Below are 18664 nucleotides of genomic sequence, written 5' to 3' on the forward strand. Positions count from 1 at the left end.
TACCTCATCGTATTGGAAACCACATGGCTCTCAATGATTTTTTAAATATTTACTTTTGAAAAGAAACAGATTAAATTTACTATTTACTGAGTGAGTCTAATGAGTGAACTAGATACTTTCATACACTATATCTAATTTAATATTGACAATAATTCCAAAAACTATCAAGGAGAAAAAAAAAGCAAGACTCAAACATGACAAAAACATACATACAGAATCACAGGAAGACATGGCTTGAGCTGGACTACCTTGATTTGTAAGATCTCTATGTAAGTCCCGAAAATATTAACCTAGGCCAAAGATGTTCAACATTTTTTAGTTGGTAATCACAGGGTTGCTTCGATGTTTCCATTATATTTCCAAAACTGAGTAAGCTCCAATTCAACTTTTTCCCTATGATAAAAAACTGTATTAACATAACCAATTCCAGGCAGCCCCAGTGGCTTAGTGGTTTAGCGCCACCTTCAGCCCAGGGTGTGATCCTGGAGACCTGGGATCGAGTCCCACGTCAGGCTCCCTGCATGGAGCCTGCTTCTCCCTCTGCCTGTGTCTCTGCCTCTCTTTCTCTCTCTCTCTGTGTCTCTAATAAATTAATTTAAAAAAAAATAACCAATTCCAACAGCTATTACAGGTTATTTGCTTTTCTTGTTTTTTGTTTTTTTTTTTTTTACCTGGAGTAATAATAATGCTATTAGCTTCTCGAATCATGTCAATTGCATTGTCAAGGTTGATTTCTGTATGTGTGCCAGAAATTTCCATGGGTTTTCCACCAGCTGTTGAAGTGGTGCCATAGCCTCCAAGAATCACATTAGCCAGGGAGCGATTCATTGCCTAGAAAGCAAAATTATTAGCTGTGAGAGTATCCATATAACTTTTTGAAAGTGGTATGAATCCTGTGTATATAAAATTCATAATCATTTTATGAGGTTTACCTGATTATCTAAAAAAAACAAATCACATGGATCACATCTATAAAGTCAACTGTACATGGATATATTTTCAGTAAAAGTTAATTTTTAAAAAAACTTTAAAAAATAATTTAATGGAAAATGACCAATAACATTAAGAAATGAATGAAAAATTCCAATCCATTACTACTGTCTGTGTACTGATTAAGCAAGTTCTACCTCCATAATTACATGTATTTCACCAGAGTAAAAGAGAATGGTATCTATGAGAAATTTTATAAGGTGACTACAGATCCCTCAGGTGAATCTTGCTACCGGCTACAAGCTGTCAAGAGGCAAAGAGAAGGAATTAGAGAGCGATCCACAGCAGAAGTCTGCTGCCCTCTGTCGTCAAGAAAAAGAGAAATGTGAAGTTGATAAGGTCTTATTTTCCAAATCAACTACATACAGCTCCCAGAAGCTGTAACAGAAGCAACTGAGTTCATTATCAGGCTCCTAAAATATTTACTTCCAAAAGGGCAGATGAGTAAGTTGAGACACTGTTTCATTAAAATTCATACCCGTCCTTTTAACTGGAAAAACAATTGGGGGAAAAAAATAAGAATAAGGCATGCTCATTTACAATCATCCAACAATGTGCCACACAAATGCAACAATTGAAAAATGTGACAATAGCCGCACTGGTGTCTAGAACAGTTCATCTGTAGACCTCTGGAGCTGTGGTGGTAAAAGACAAGACAAGAAGCTAGATGGGGGCAGCCCCGGTGGCGCAGCAGTTTAGTGTCGCCTGCAGCCTGGGGCGTGACCCTGGAGACCCTGGATCGAGTCCCACGTCGGGCTCTCTGCATGGAGCCTGCTTCTCCCTCTGCCTGTGTCTCTGCCTCTCATTCTCTCTCTGTGTCTCTATGAATAAATAAAATCTTTAAAAAAAAAAAAAAAGAAGATAGATGGTTTGAGCAATCAAGTGCTTTTAAGAATTCAAATCACTGTACCTAAACAAAGCAGACATTTTTACATGATAATTGGATTTCTCATTTCAGAAAAAAATTTCAAAAAATTATTAAATCCTCTTTTAAGAGCTATAATAAACATATCATTGATCCATTGTTTATACCATGGAAAAGATATGTGTCAATCTATTACTTTAAAAAAAAAAAGACACTGCTTTATTATTAAAGAACAAAAGCACCTGGAGATTTTCAATGATAAGTAACATGTTGGGAGGAAAAAAACTCATGACCATTCATCCAAAGACGGCCAGCCTGCTACCATTATGGAGACATGGACACACACTTGCTGAAGTGGACAGAGGTAGAGGCAGGGAGGAAAAAGAAGCAGAGAAGATGAACGAAGAGCCATACTTGATTAAAGGTAACGTATCAATAACTTAAAGATGATGGATCAAAATGCTGTCAGAATTTTTTAAATTGTTCTTTTGACTTAAACTTATTTCTGACATAGCATTCATATTTTACAGAACCTAAACGCTAGTAAACTTGTCTAAGATTATTACATACAAAATAAGTATCTTTTTTTTTAAGATTTTATTTATTTTTATTCATGAGAGACACAGAGAGAGAGAGAGAGAGAGAGAGAGAGGCAGAGACACAGGCAGAGGGAGAAGCAGGCTCCATGCAGGGAGCCCGACATGGGACTTGATTCCGGGTCTCCAGGATCAGGCCCTGGGCTGAAGGCGGTGCTAAACTGCTGAGCCACCCGGGCTGCCCCAAAATAAGTATCTTTAGAATACCTTTACACATTTATGAACAGATAAGAGGATCAGAGAAAAACAAATAATGCTTTTAATTAGGTACACAGTCCCAATCTGACATGAAGACTTAAATTCTTTTTTTAAAAAAGATTTTATTTATTCATGAGAGACACAGAGAGAGAGAGAGAGAGAGAGAGGCAGAGACACAGGCAGAGGGAGAAGCAGGCTCCATGCAGGGAGCCCGACATGAGACTGGATCCCAGGTCTCCAGGATCAGGCCCTGGGCTGAAGGCAGCACTAAACCACTGAGCCACCCGGGCTGCCCAAGATTTAAATTCTTAACCCAATGTCCTATACTTAAAACCCAAGTCTTACAGAAAATCCAAAGAGCCATACCTGAGACTTCCAAACACTCAATATTTGTTGATTTTGACAAATCCTTTTAGTTTTGAATTAGAGGATTCTGAAATTAAATTACTAGAAATATGTTCTACCAAATGTTTGCCTTAAAAACTAATTAAAAGGACTATTTCAGACAGTGACATATTTCTGTCATAGATAACTTCTTTTAAAAAAGTCAAACAAAGCGGCTACATCACACAGTCCTGCAAAAGGATAGATGACAGAGCAACATGATGTAGAGGGGCAGATATACAAAGATATGACCACTTTATTCCAACTTGGCTTAAAAGGAACCATGCTACACAAAACTAGAGATTCAAAGGGGCACTGGCCCCCTCCAATGTTATAGCAGCATTATTCATAATAGCCAAACTATGGAAAGTGCCCAAATGTTCATCAACAGATGAATGGATAAAGTTATGGTACATATACATAATGGAATACTACTTAACCATCAAAAAGAATGAAATCTTGCCATTTGCAACAACATAGATGGAGCTGGAAAGTATAGTGCTAAAGGAAGTAAGTCAGAGAAAGACAAATACCATATGATTTCACTCATATATGGAATTTAAGAAACAAAACATGAACATAGGGGAAGGGAAGAAAAAAAGAGAACGAGGTGCACACCATAACAGACTCATAACTGTAAAGAACAAACAGGTTTCATGGAGGGAGATGGGCAGGGGATGGACTAGATGGGCGACGGGGATTAAGGAGGGCACTTACAATGAGCACTGGGTTTTGTATATAAGTGATGAATCACTAAACTCTACTCCTGAAACCAATATTACACTGTATGTTAACTAACCAGAATTTAAATAAAAACTTTTAAATAAATAAATAAAAATAAAAGGAACCATTCTTCTCTCCCTGTAAAACTGAATGGAGAAGAAAAGAATTTTTGAGAACATTTAATTAATGTTTACCCACTATCTAATGGCATTTTTGGGAGAAAAAAAGGGAACCACACAGTAGTTTAACAATCAAAGTCAACTTGTTGAACACATATCCACAATTATATCACCATTAAGCTGATTCCATGTGGTCTCTTAAAAATGAAATTATTTTTCATCTCTGAATTTACCATTGCAACATCATATTTTCAACAAATGTTTAGGGTTTATTTAGATCTTTGTTCTGTTCTTCTTCTTCTTCTTTTTTTTTTTTTTTTTTTTTGCTTGCTTAAGTGATTAATGAGACTATCCTGTGACCACTGATCCACAGATTGAGGAGTTCCCAGCTTCTAAGACAAAGTATTCACAACACTGTCCAAGACTGTTCCTTTTAAGTTATTAAGCCCAATAATGAAAATTGTATGCTACATTAAAGAGAGCCTTAATTCATATAATTCCTAGCAAACTCTAAGAAAAAAAATCTGAAAACAAAGGAAAGCTCATAAAATAGACAAAACCAAAGCAATAATAATATATACTCCATTTACTATCATCTCTCATTTCAATGCTTTGTGGGTGCTGAAAAATTGACTGCAAAGCAAAAAAAAATTATTTTTGGTTTGGCTTTGATCCACTTCATTCTGTTCTATTTTCATTTGGAAACAAGTAACAAACTGCAAAAATTTGGTCTGAAAATGCTGTTCCATTTTTGCAAGGCCTCTATTTCCCAGGCAATTTGGACACTATCTCAAGTAAATGGACTGTAAAATCACGAAGAGGTTAATGCCTGTAAGACATGTGGACATAAAGTGAATCATTCATTTGAGTTGGTTGCCTGGACACTATCGACATTTTTTGGTTTAATATTGAATATTGTATAACCAAACATGTGGCTCAGAAGACACCCAAAAGAATTCTTTGTCAGAACAAAAATTCAATTTTAGGGATTACCAATTAGCCACTCAGGGAGCATTCCACTGCCTCTCACATAATAAAACCACTCTGTTCTGGTTTGGATTTGCATGTTTCCTCAATAAGTAATAAAATAACAAAGCTAAACACACTAGTAATAATAACAAGATATTGATATATGGTAGTACATTTGTTACCATAACCCATCCAGAGAGGATTCCAAAATATGAAATGAGCAACCAACAAAATATTCATCTAATGTTCACTTAGCAATTATTATATTCATATGAGTGGGCTAGGTGCTCGGTCAGCCTCCATAAACACAAAGGCAAGTAATCAACGGGATCTTAAAGTATCTTCCTTGACAAATTGAATTTAAGTGAAAAAATAAAAATAAATAAAAACATAACAGAAAAAATACATACCTTCCTGTAAAATGAGAATATTTCCTACTCCCAGAATTAGTGTGGGGTTAAATGAACTAATATTTGTAAAGCGCTGAGCGTTAATGCCTACAGTATGTTCATGCCTACTACTATGCCCAATTACAAGCAGCTGTTTTATTTCTACTATTATTATGAACCACTCTGAGCTGCTAAAACACCAGCCCTGAAGAAACAATTTCTTGTAATAAACAAGCACAAGCCAAGAATCAATGAAGATTAATGTGAAAAGTCAGAAATCAGGACAATTTAGAAGGAAAGAAAATTTCTATCTTCAAAATTGAAAAATACAGTAATCTTGTTTTTGTTGTTCCTTTTTTGTTCTGTAATAAGATGTAGGAACAGAAAATATACAGTAAAACAAGCATCCCACACACCACTGGTGAGAGCCTAGCCTGGAGAGTCCTTTGCAGAATTCAGTTCATCGATACGGACAGCCAACAAAAAGCTCTTAGTCCCTTTGGCCAAGTAATTGTACTTATAAAAATGTTACCTAAAGAAATAATCAAAATGCAAAAGGAGGCACGCTGAAGAAAAAAAAAGTACCAGTGAGATAATTAAGCAACGCAGAATGTATCTGAACATATTCTTATGAAAAAGACCAGAATCAGAATATTAAATTTTAAAAGTTAAGTGGTAATGGCATTACAAATGATTTATCCTTTTCTACTTTGTTCCAAATTTCCCCACATTAAACATCTTTTCTTTTGGTAATTGAATTTTTTTTTTTTGAAAATTAAAGTTTCAACTGTCTTTGAATCTAAATTAATACAGGTTGCTATTATAAACAGAGTGTCTGAACCAGAGTGACCCTTATGGTCACAGGCAGCTATAAAAAGATATTATAGACTATAGGAATACAAAGTATCTGTGGTATGCTGCCAGGAAATGGCATGCCTGAGGTGATGGAAACAGAAAGAAAAAAAATACAGAAAACATATATAAGAAATATGAAAGAAAAAATATGAGAAAGATGATATAGTTACAGAGGTGCACAGAGAAAAAAGTATCTTCAACAAGTGCCTCTTACTACCTTATTCTAATTTCTGTCACAGAACTGCTACTGTAAGTTTCTGTAGTTGCTATAACCAATAATAAAAGAAATAAGATGAAGAAAGGGAGGGAAAGGAAATAAAAAACCCACAAATCTGGAATATACTGCTGACACATTTAAGAACCTAAGTAAAACCATTTAGGAAAAAAACAAAGACAAGAAGGCACCATGATGACACTCTGAGAACTAGACACAGGTCCTCCTCACCTCTCCCCCATATCAGAATGCCACTGGCTTTGGTAAAATTCAAATCCTCCCATTTAATTTTAAAATCCAAGTTCTGACCAACCACAAGTTTAAGTAATAATGAAAATTTGCTGCCCCCTGCTGGTCATTCAAATTCACCATATGAAGCAAAGCCAAACTAAGGGTTAACGGTTCATTTTTAGATGCTAAGTGAAGTCAGTCAGTCAGAAAAAGAGAAATACCGTATGATTCCATTCACATGTGGAATTTAAGTACCAAAACAAACAAAGGAAAAAAAGATGACACAAACCAAGAAAAAGACCCTTAATTACAGAGAACCAACTGATGGTTACCTGAGGGGGAGGTGGGCAAGGAGGTGGGGGAAATAGGTGATGGGCACTTATGATGAGCACTAAGTAATGTACAGAATTTTTGAATCACTATATTATACACCCCAAATAAGTAGAATACTGTATGTCAACCATACTGTAATGAAAACAAAAAAATTGGGACGCCTGGGTGGCTCAGCGATTGAGTGCCTGCTTTTGGCTCAGGGCGTGATCCCAGGGTCTGGGATCAAGTCCCACATCAGCCTTCCTGCAAGGAGCCTGCTTCTCCCTCTGCCTATGTTTCTGCCTCTCTCTGTGTCTCTCATGAATAAATAAATAAAATCTTAAAAAAAAAAAAAAAGAAAAGAAAAAAAGTGGTATCTACCATTTGAAAAAGTTTCCTAGTCAAACCTTTAATTATTTGCAAGATATCTTCTTGCCATCCAGAAGAGAATTAGAAACAAAAAGAAAGCTAGGAAATATTTGTTTTCTTAATTTTCTTTTCTTTTTTAAAAAAGAGCATGCTGACCACAAAACTTCAAGAGAGGGACCCTCACAGATGACCAGTGGGAGTGTAAATTGGAGCAAGTTCTCCGGAAACAACACGGTAATAAGTAGAAAGAGCTGATAAAAATGAGCATACTTCTTTCACTTCAAGGAATCGATCCAAAGACAAAAATCAGAAGTGCCAAAGATGTACTTATGTACAAAGAAAAATTAAAAATTCAAACATCATAAAAAGTATCACATTAGAGAAATATTAAGTACATTTTATATATCCATATGATGGATTCATATGAAGTCCCTTAAAATAGTATTTAAAAAGCATTTTGAACAAGAAAATGACAAGAATATAGTAAGATTAAAAGAATAAAATGTAAAACAATATATAGTATAATCAGACAAGTAAATACACAGATGTGTAATACAGAAAGAAACAGAAAGAAAGAAACCAAAATCTGTAGTGCCTATCTCCAGACGGAGGGAGGCAGGTTTTTTATCCTTGTATTTAACTTTCCTGATTATCTACATTTGGGTACTTAAAAAGCCATCTTGAAAATGTATTCAAATGAAACACTGAGATTTCTACTGAAGAAAAAGTAAGAACTGACATAGTCGTTTTTACTGCAAATAAAATAAACATCCTTCTTTTCAGAACACCATTTCCTCTTTGTTCCAACACCTGTTTCTTACCACACACATGATGTAGGACAGGATGGCACCCGAGGAGCCTATGAGCGCCCCAACGATGGTCAGCAGGTTGTTGTTAAGCAGGAAGCCCTCGGCACACAGAGCCCAGCCTGAGTAACTGTTCAGCACAGTGATGACCACGGGCATGTCGGCACCCCCGATGGCAGCTGTTAAAGTCACACCCTAGGATGAAATCCAAAGCAGAAATCAAAATTAATAAATTAAAAATAAAACTTCTGAAACTAGACATCTTGGATCTTAACCATTCTGGTTTTCCAATTAATATATTTACCTTGAAGCTCCACTGCTGGTAATGATGAAGTGCCTCCTAGCTGATCAAGTCTCCCACAGATATAACAGGTGTAAACACTGAACCACTCCCCCTGCCACCCTCAGAAATGGCCCTAAATCCCTAAGAGGCAGTGATGAAAAGCAGACAGAAACTAGAGAGGGGTCTGTGCTCGAAAAAAAGTAACAGCACTGAGCAAATCTCCCAGTTTTTACAGCGTTAACCTAAGGCAGGCCCCTGGTGCTGCCAAAAGAAACAGCTAAAATAGAAATATAAGTCCATAGCTTTGCTATTTGAAGATCCAAGGGTAGGATTTAGGATTACTACCGCAGTTGGAAAGTGAGAAGAGAAACTGCCGAGGAGCAGGCTATGGAGAAGGAGCCCCAAAATCTATGTATGAATTCTGCCCAAATTTCTGGCTCTTTAACTATGCATATGTGGGCAGACTCCGAGCAATCTTCTTAAGGATAAATAATAGATTTCAGCTGCCCCCACCATAAGGGCACCAGATTTAAAATCTGAATGCAGCCAAGTTAGCTGCCTACAAAAAAAAATAAATAAAAAATAATGTTCAAAATTCTTTGGAGGAATACAACAGAATCGAAAGTCTCTCTAGTGCAACCCCAAATCAATAAACATGGTGCAACCCTAAACACAAACATAGAATGATGGGGAGAAAGACTTTTGCTTTTTATTCCACATACATATTTTGAGTTTAAGATGTGAATGTATTCATGTGCCTCTTAAGTCAAAAGCAGTTAAAATAATCCACAATGTATTTTATCTTACTCATTCTCATATAAGCATAAAGTACCTTTAAATATCAAATTCACCTCTTCTCAAAAATAGTAATTCTTAAAGTTTTACGTTCCTATGCTGTTGGTTTTGAGACTTTTTTTTTAATCTCTTCTGCTTTACTGGATAAAAAAATGCCAAAATCATTTTTTTTTCATTTAAAATAAAAATCAGTGCAATACAAGTCAGAAAAACATTGTACTGTCAGTATTCATAAAAAGAATTTTAAGTTACTTTTCAGACTTCTCTTTTGTTTAAGTAGGCTCCATGCTCAGGATGGAGCCCAACACGAGGCTTGAACTTACAACCCTGAGATCAAGACCTAAGCTGAGATCAAGAATCAGATACTTACCTGACTGAGCCACCCAGGCACCCCTACTTCTCAGTTTTTTAAAGTTTCTCTGTCAAAATCAGGCCTCTCAGGATTACATAAAAATAAGTATTATGTTTAACACTGTAAATCTTGAATCAAGCAGCCATCATGTGTTTGATAAGCAATTACTGTATGTCTAATTTTGTGCTAAGCACTATAAATTATTTTAAAAACCTAAAACATAAACCTTGTCTACAATGTAGACTCCAGACTAGACAAACATGAAGGCATCAGTGAATAACAGAGTTGTTCTGCAAAGGAATAATACACTGATATGATAAAATGCTCCATTGTAGCATATAGACAACTGAGAATACTGTATGTATCAAATTACTAAATGTAAAAATTAGAGAGGGAGAAGAGGACCAAACCTATCATGAAGGGCTTTGCTGAACTCCCCCACTGAATTTTCAGGGTTTATTAACTGCATCTCATTTTATGTAATTCTTTAACTTGGTAACATAGCTTCCAATAAATGTGAGCACAGCTAATGGGCAGGGAGTATCTTACGCTTATTGCATAAAACCCAAAGTACTATTTTGTGGGCCTTGTCACAATAGGTAGGCACCTAGGGACACCTGGGTATCTCAGCGGTTGAGCGTCTGCCTTCAGCTCAGGTTGTGATCCCGGAGTCCTGGGATCAAGTCCCACATCGGGCTCCCTTTGTGGAGCCTGCTTCTCCCTCTGCCTGTTTCTGCCTCTCTCTCTCTCTCTCTGTCTCTCACTAATAAATAAAATCTTTAAAATAAATAAATAAATAGGCACCTAATGAACAGAACTGAAACACTTGGCTTTTTAAAATTCCTATTCACCAACACCAGTGAAAAGACCCAGAGCAAAAAGATGTCACACAACAACTTTGAAAGGAACCATTAAATGGAGAGAAACAGTGATTTTCCTCTTACCCTTTTCTGTATTTTCCAGATCCTAAAAAGAACATGTAACATCATTTCAAAACATGTTTATTTCATCAAGGGTCTTGAAGAGAGAGAAATAAGATTAGACCATAATCTAACAAAATACTGCCAGTGCCTGAGTGCTTTCCACTCCTAACTTTCTTACCATGACAGCAGAGAGAGCTGACACAGAGCCCAGACAGGTAATGCCGGTGGTAAAGCTAGGGTCCATCATGAATGGGATTATTCCACCCACACTAGCAGCCAGCAGGCCTGCATTAAGTGCGTGCCTTCCAGGAAGCAGAAGCGGGGCGGATTTCAGGATACCTAGGACCGTGCACAAGTCAGTCAGAACCTAGCACATGTCATTAAACCATTCTCCCTCCCCCGTTCACATACACATACACATACACACACACACACACACACACACACACACACACTCTTAAGTGCATGTCATTTAATCCTAAAATACCAAACTTTAATATAAGAATTTTTTAAAAAGGTCCTGAAACATAAAAGCAAAGTAGGGCTCTTACATATAACAAATATTAAAAGTAGGAAAAGAATGGCTCAGCTTAACTGTTCTTTACTTTGATCCCACAACAATTTCTTTACTCTTTGTCACAGAATCTTTAAAAATTGTTTTTTTCCTGTATGACCAACACAGAAGTTAAGTGTGGTTTCATTTAAAACTTCAAAAGAGAGTCCTAGTCCATTAGCATTTCTGATTCTATCAACTGAGCCCAAGGGAGAAGAGCCCTGGTTTGCTAGTTGTTCTTAAAAACAAAGCATGAGACAAGAGCATTGTAAGCTTTCAAGCATTGTAAGCTTGAAGTTCTTTGGTGATCCTTAAGTTTCATGGAAGTTCTCTATTTAATCTTAATGGCTTGATTACTGAGAGGCAGGACCAGATTTTTTAATATCACAAGCCAGTTTCTCTACAGACTCACTTACTCATGAAAACACAAGAAATGGCCTCTGTGAGGTCAGGGGTTTTTTTCCCTACTTTTATTTTCATGGCTGACCTTGGCAGTAGCAAGTTTGCCATACTAGAGCCATAAAATGATTATGTTTTCAAACTAAGTACCACAGAGCGATCTCACAAACTGACCCAACAAGCTTCTCTGTATTCTGGAAAACATATAAAGTTCATTTCTGCGAACTCCACACAGGCATCTCTAAGGATTATGAAGACGTAGTTTTGCTCATATGTTACCAAATGTCAACTAGTCCCTCTACATGAATTTCTGTGCACTTATTTCCTCCACTAGCTGCCTGCAGAAGAAATGGCTTCACAGCTCTGTGAGATTCTTAAGCACCAATAAAGGGAAGCAATCTTGACGTGGAGGAGTTATGTATTCCTGAGTGCTACACAAATTCTTCACGTAACAGGTTCTGGAGTGAAGAATTTTTTTTCATCAATGCAAATCTCTGTGAATGTTTCACTCATCTTGAATCTGTTTTACAATAATGAAGCCATAAAGTTTGAATGATGAATGATGCAAAACATTCATTATGAACTATAACTTCTCTATTAAAAGGAAAGCTGGGAGAATGAGAAGCAGGCAATCAGTTGAGGCTCAAAAGGTCTTATTTTATTTGCTTTGCAGTTTTTGCTGTTGCTTTCAAAGAGCACTCAGCACATGTAAGACAGCACAGAAGCCATCTTCTGACATTGAAATGGGCCCGGAAGCCCCCTACACAACAGCTATTTACCTCTCTGTCACGCTGAATCACTTACCCTGCAGCTTTCCATAGGCAACAAGAGAGCCACTGAATGTGACACCACCGATGTAAGTACCGAGGTAGGCCACGATCTTGGTGAGATTTGCTGCTGAGTCCACAGCAAAATGTGGATATTCTACAATGTACTCAGCAATGCAAGTAAGCACAGCTGCCAAGCCCACTAAACTGTGGAAAGCAGCAACTAATTGAGGTAAATCAGAAATCTGGATCCGTTTGGCAATTGTCAATCCTGTTGGGAAATGAAGGTCAAAGAGAAATTAAAACTCAACAGATCTTTGAGAAGCAACTACAATAAAGACTACACCTGAATAGTATATTCATTAATAAAAAAGACGGAAATCTTGCCATTTGTAACAATACTAATGAACCTTAAGGTAACACTAGGTGAAAAAGAGAGAAATACCGTATGATCTCACTTATAGGTGAAATCTAAAAATTAAAAAAAAAAAAAGAAAACGGGGCATGTGGATGGCTCAGGTGATCCTGAGCCAAATCATCAGGTTTCAGCTCAGATCATGATCTTGGGATTGTGGGGGGAAAAAAAAAAAAAAAATATCGATGCTCAGCGGGGAGTCTGCTTCTCCCTTTCCTTCTGCTCCTCCCCCTGCTCACTGGCTTGCTCTAATAAATAAAATCTTTAAAAAAAAAGCTCATAGATACAAAAACCAGACTGGTGGTGGCCAGAAACAGGGGATGGGAGGTGGGCAAAATAGGTGAAGCTCTCAGTTACAAAAGAAGCCATAGGGATATAATGTACAGTAGAGTGACTATAATTAGTAATACTGTATTGCCTATTTAAAGTTGCTAAGAGTCGATCCTAAAAGTTCTCATCATAAGAAAAAAAATTCTACAACTATGTATGGTGACAGATGTTTACTAGGCTTACTGTGATCCTTTTGCAATATATACAAATACAGAATCATTATTTCGTACATCTGAAACTAATATGATATTATGCCAATTATACTTCAATTTTAGTTGTTTATTTTTAGAGAGAGAGAACCCAAGTTTGCGGGAAGGGGAAAAGTGGGGGAGAGAGAATCCCAAGCCAGCTTCACGCTCAGCTCCAACTCAGGGCCTGATCATGACCTGTGCTGAAATCAAGAGCCAGACGCTTAACCAACTGAGCCACCCAGGGACCTCAATTATATCTCAATTAAACAAAAAAAAAAAAAAAAAAAAAAAAAAGACCACGTTTAAGGGTTTCCATCCTTGTCACTAGAAATTATCTGCTTCCTACTATGGGCTAAGTATTCTCTTACAGGGACTACACAGAAGTTTAAGGACACTGGCTATGCATACCCTTTCAAAACAGCAGGTTTTTTTCAACACACCTAAACACGGTCCAACTCCAAAGGTCAAACACTAGCAGATGTTTCTTCTATCACAACCTGCAAATATTCCCCTGACACTTCTTCAGATTACTTGAGGCTCCAATCAAACCCTTACATTCTCCCCACTGTATGAATAACCCAAGCTCTCTTCTCCACAAGCCACCACCTGTTCCCTGAGCACATAAGAAACAGCTGGAATATGAAGAAGGCCTGGGTTTTCAGGTGGGTGGGTGGAAGCCAAGTCCCAAGGCAAAGAAATGCAAATGCCTGGGTAGTAAATGTCCAAATGAGGAGACTGTGAAAGAGCTGCATGGCTCTAAGTAGGTGATATAGGAGGAGTGCGCCTCAGAATATTTCCTAAGATCCTGTCTAAAGGTTTTCCTGCCATGAACCTACAGTACAAACACTCCCCTTCCAGTTTCTGTCCAGGGACTATCAAGAAAGGGCACAAAGCTTCCCTGGGGAAGTATAAAATGAGGCCTAAAGATACTGTCATACTGGTGAATATACAACCACCAGCTCCTCGGGATAAAAACATATGCATAGGGATCCCTGGGTGGCGCAGCGGTTTGGCGCCTGCCTTTGGCCCAGGGCGCGATCCTGGAGACCGGGGATCGAATCCCACATCAGGCTCCCAGTGCATGGAGCCGCCTTCTCCCTCTGCCTATGTCTCTGCCTCTCTCTCTCTCTCTGTGTCCATCATAAATAAATAAAAAATTAACAAAAAAATTAACAAAAACATATGCATGTATAAATATGTATATGAGTTTTTAATGATACAAAGTAGCACATAATTTTCAAATAATAAAATATATGATACTCTTTATTATAAACTCCATGTTGCCAATTGACTTTCACAGAACCGTACTTGTTGACTTTTGCCAAACTCTTGTATCTGTCACGAACCCAGTGTTTGCAACTGATGAAATGAGTGTAGTTCCTACGGGAATGCTGGCTGACATTTTTGCTTGCATTAACAAGACAAAAGTGAAACAAGATAGATGTGAGAACTTCACTCATTGTCAACAATGTGAGCAACAGCTTGAATCTGATAATAGTTTTCAAATATTGGAAGAATATCTGCTCAATATTTTGTAATAGTCACAATGTAATGGCTCCAGACACAGCACACTTTTAAGTTTAAGCTGCATTATTAATATTTTCTCCATCACTTTCTTAGGTCTGGACAATCAACAAAACAAGAAATGAAACCCAGATTTGTAGCATTTGTTGATTTCCATGGTAAAAATGCAACTACCATGGTCAACTTCAAGCTACCAATGTTACGTCATTAAATACAGAGTTGGGAAGACATAGACATAAGCTCACCTTTACACAGTATTTCTAAAAACATAATGTAGGTAATCTCAAAAGCATAGAAAATAGAATCTAACAAATTAAAAAGTTATGAATAATATCATTAGCTGTGTCTAGCATAATTATTTTGGTGAAGAATCAGAGTTGGTAGAGTCCTCATTAAAATACACCCATTTTGAAACATTTAACACTGAGTAACCGTACCAACCATGTCAAAAGAGTGAGCTAAAAAATGGGTATGCGTTCACATGAGAGCAGAATCCCACCAAGTGCTTACCAATGGTCCCGCCCAAAGCCATTGCTCCAGACATCTGAGCTAACAATTCTGGGGATGGTTTTAGGCCTCCAAGGGTGGCTGCCAGGCCTCCAGCCACCCCAATCATGCCCAACGCATTGCCAAGACGAGCTGTTCCCTGGGTGGAAAGGCCGGCCAGGGCACCAACACAGCACAGGCCTGAGCCCAGATACATGATCTTTTTAAATGAAAGAGAAGAGAAAAGAGAGAGAAAGACTATCAAAACTTTTAGTCTATTAGTGAACGGAGGACTTCTCTTGAGAAAACATGATTTCCTAAGAACAATTTTAAATTCGGACTATAATAGAGGGACCAGTATGACTTCTTTGAAAACTTCAATATATTTTCCTATCCATTAGGACTATTAACAAATCAAATATCTTAAATTTGCACTTGCAATTTATGTATATTGGTTTCTTCCAGCTTTGATAGCATGCATAAATGCATATAAAAGCACCTATATTTAAACAGAGTTATCATGGGATCTAGAGCTGACCAAACACTGTAAAGGAGCCACCCCTGATGCTGTAAATGTCAGGGACTGTGCCATATACTTCACTGATGTTATAAGTCAGTCCCAAGAGACCCACAGAGGTTGAAAGAATCATCATGCTCATTTTACAAAAGAGAAAACCAAAGTTTAAAAAGGTTACATAATTCTTCCAAGGCCAAAGATCAGAGAATAGCCAACATGGGATTCAGACATGGGTCTCTATCATCTACCTCTCCAACTCTTCTCAAAAAAGATCTTTAAAAGATTTTTTTCAAAAAAAAAAAAAAGATTTTTTTCATGCAACAAGTAAGAAATGTTGGAAACAGCAGAAACCAGGGGAGACAGGATTCTTCTGCCGTCAGAGCAGTTGCATTCTCGTGATAGTCACTGAAAAGTTCAACTTGATTATTTCCACTTTTCTATATAATATTCATTTTTGCACTGTCTTTTTTAAATGAACTGACACAGTATCTGATTACAAGAGATGATGTACTGAATGTGTGGGGGAAGAAAGTAATAAGTAAGTAGGAAAAGGACTAATAGTATTTAGCAGAAAAATTTCAAATTTTGTTACTGATTATTTCACTGCATGCCTACAACAATCCAGCCAGGTACATAAAGAGGATAGTAATAACCTTCTTGCCCTTTTTACATGTTGAAAAATTGAGAAACCAACAGGTAAACCCATGCTAGCACATTCAGTTAGCAAACAAATGTTTCTAGAATCCAGGGTCCTGATTCTTAGAGGACAGGCATGCTCTATTTGACCAAGACGTTTCTAGAATTATTATTTTATTTGCTTGATAGAGCCTGAATTTTGGTAATGATCATGTTAAATCTAGTTGGAAAGAAAACACAGTGACAAAAATTTAAATTCTCAAAACAGCCTCTTACTTGTTCAATGTTATAACCACTGTAGAGGGCAGCTAAATATCCTCCAACAAAGGTACTAGCAGGGAGCAGATACAGGTAATTGTATTCTGGGGGATCCGTGGGACGCTTGAACATATCCAGCATTCTCTGGGTCACCAGAAAGCCACCTTATCAAAGTAAATATAAAACAGAAAAGAGGTATTTTGATCAGCATGATTCTTAAACAGGTATATTCTATTTTAAGCATATCTTTATCACCTAGGGATAAATATATTAAGTAACAGTTTAGGACCTCAAAATTAAAACTTATTCTATTACTCAAGCCAGTTTCATCGAATGTGAGAACCCTTTATTCAGGAATAAAACTTGCAATCAGAGTCCAAAACCAACGATTTCTGCATGACAAGTAAATCGGCATTCAAACAGCTTGGGAATGCAAAAAATCAAAGGCTAGTATTTTTTTCTAATAGGTTATTCCATTTGTTAAACCTACAGTAAGTGATAAAAGGGAAAAAATGCCGTATCAACAGGCACCAGATTTCTTGGACACATTAAGTAATTTTTAGCTACAAAATAGCATTGACGGAGTTTACATAAGTGATGTGCTAGGCTTTCAGTTTTCAGAAACATGGACTAGGATAAGGCAAAAAGCTAAAATTTTATCTAAAAGCATACTCATTTACAGATGTTATGGTGATAACTACAAGTTAACTTAATTCAAAACTATGCATTCAATAACTTTCCAGTTAACTTGTAGCAAGACAATCATTTTGCTTGTTTATTTTGGGGCATTAGGAAAGAAGGTGTTCTTTTATCAAATAGTTTCTATAAATTACAAATGGGCAAAATAATTTTTCTTCACAGAGAGCATTTATGGTCCAGGTGAAACAATTTTTAAAGGCATGATAAAATTCTCAAAATCCAAATGTCTAAAAAAGTCCGTATGTCTATTCTATATGAACTTATATTTGCTTCTCATGTCTTCATTAAAAATAGCACTCTGGGGGCACCTAACAAGCTCAGTAGGATGGGCATGTGAATTTTGATCTCAGGGTCGTGAATTCGAGCCCTACACTGGGTATAGAGCTTACTTAAATAAATATTTTTTTTTAAAAATAGTACTCTGGGTTCTTTTACCACCATTGCCAGTGTACCTGCAATGTTGACTGAGGAAATAAATGTAGCAAGAGCAGCAAGGCCCTGAGAAGTTGTGGAAGGATACAAATGTCCTCCCATCAGCGCCAGTCCACCAACTGCAGTCAGCCCTAGGAAGAAAGAATCAAGGTGGTGAATAATAGAGATGAGGCCACATTAAATGTCACAGCTATAGGGATCCCTGGGTGGCGCAGCGGTTTGGCGCCTGCCTTTGGCCCAGGGCGTGATCCTGGAGACCCGGGATCGAATCCCACGTCGGGCTCCCGGTGCATGGAGCCTGCTTCTCCCTCTGCCTGTGTCTCTGCCTCTCTCTCTCTCACTGTGTGCCTATCATAAATAAATTTAAAAAAAAAAAAAATGTCACAGCTATAGGATCTCACGTGTATAGACACAAAGGAGAAAGTTCTCAAGCGCTATTGTCACTGAAGTACTATTGTGGTCAAAGAGTTAACAAAATCTTTTCCCCTTTTGCATAAAAATTTGGCCTTCTGCTAACTTTCTAGCCCTGTTTTCCCTGATAAAGATATAAATCAATTATGTTATTAGAGAAGAATTAAAAGGGGACTGCTGGTGGATAAACTGCTTCTGCACTCAAAGGAACTACGCATGAACTCTAAGTATATGATGGTGAAGCCATAACTTGGAGCTTTCCCAAGTACAGTGCCATTGGAATTAGCCATGGTCCCCTCAGAGACCCTGGAAGCTGTGCGAGTGAGGCTTCCAAGCTAGGGCAGGTCCCACACCTGCCTGGTGTGAGTCTCCTGCCTCAGATCTGAGCATTCCTGGGGGCCTAAGAGACTAGCTCCCGAGCAGCTGTGGGGACCGTTGCATGGACCACTATGAAGACTCACGCCAAAAAGAAACACCTGACGCTATGCTACCCTGGCTGTCCAGCTGCGTTTTCCATTCCAAAGGCTTCACAGTGAATCTGATGACAGGTATGGCCTCCTGCAGACTTGCTAGGCTGAATGTTTAGATGAATCTAAGAAGAGCCCCTAAAGGATGCTGCACTTATGATTCTGTGGTATCAGAGGAATCCTTTCTCTAAAGTTAATTACAATTG

At 37.6% G+C, this 18664-nt stretch overlaps 1 protein-coding gene across 4 annotated transcripts in view; it reads right to left on the reverse strand.

The window, feature by feature from the left end:
• NNT (nicotinamide nucleotide transhydrogenase) overlaps positions 1-18664 on the reverse strand; it is a 94277-nt gene that overhangs the window by 25049 nt on the left and 50564 nt on the right. For all 4 annotated transcript variants that reach the window (XM_038535151.1, XM_038535149.1, XM_038535150.1 and 1 more), the window contains 7 exons: positions 17601-17711; positions 16468-16613; positions 15063-15258; positions 12130-12363; positions 10552-10712; positions 8036-8215; positions 672-831 (listed from right to left, as the gene is read on the reverse strand). In XM_038535151.1, the coding sequence (XP_038391079.1) occupies positions 672-831; positions 8036-8215; positions 10552-10712; positions 12130-12363; positions 15063-15258; positions 16468-16613; positions 17601-17711 (1188 nt within the window). The remainder of the gene's footprint in view (positions 1-671; positions 832-8035; positions 8216-10551; positions 10713-12129; positions 12364-15062; positions 15259-16467; positions 16614-17600; positions 17712-18664) is intronic.

The sequence above is a fragment of the Canis lupus genome, chromosome 4 (assembly GCF_011100685.1).
Source record: "Canis lupus familiaris isolate Mischka breed German Shepherd chromosome 4, alternate assembly UU_Cfam_GSD_1.0, whole genome shotgun sequence".
Taxonomy (NCBI): Eukaryota; Metazoa; Chordata; class Mammalia; order Carnivora; family Canidae; genus Canis; species Canis lupus.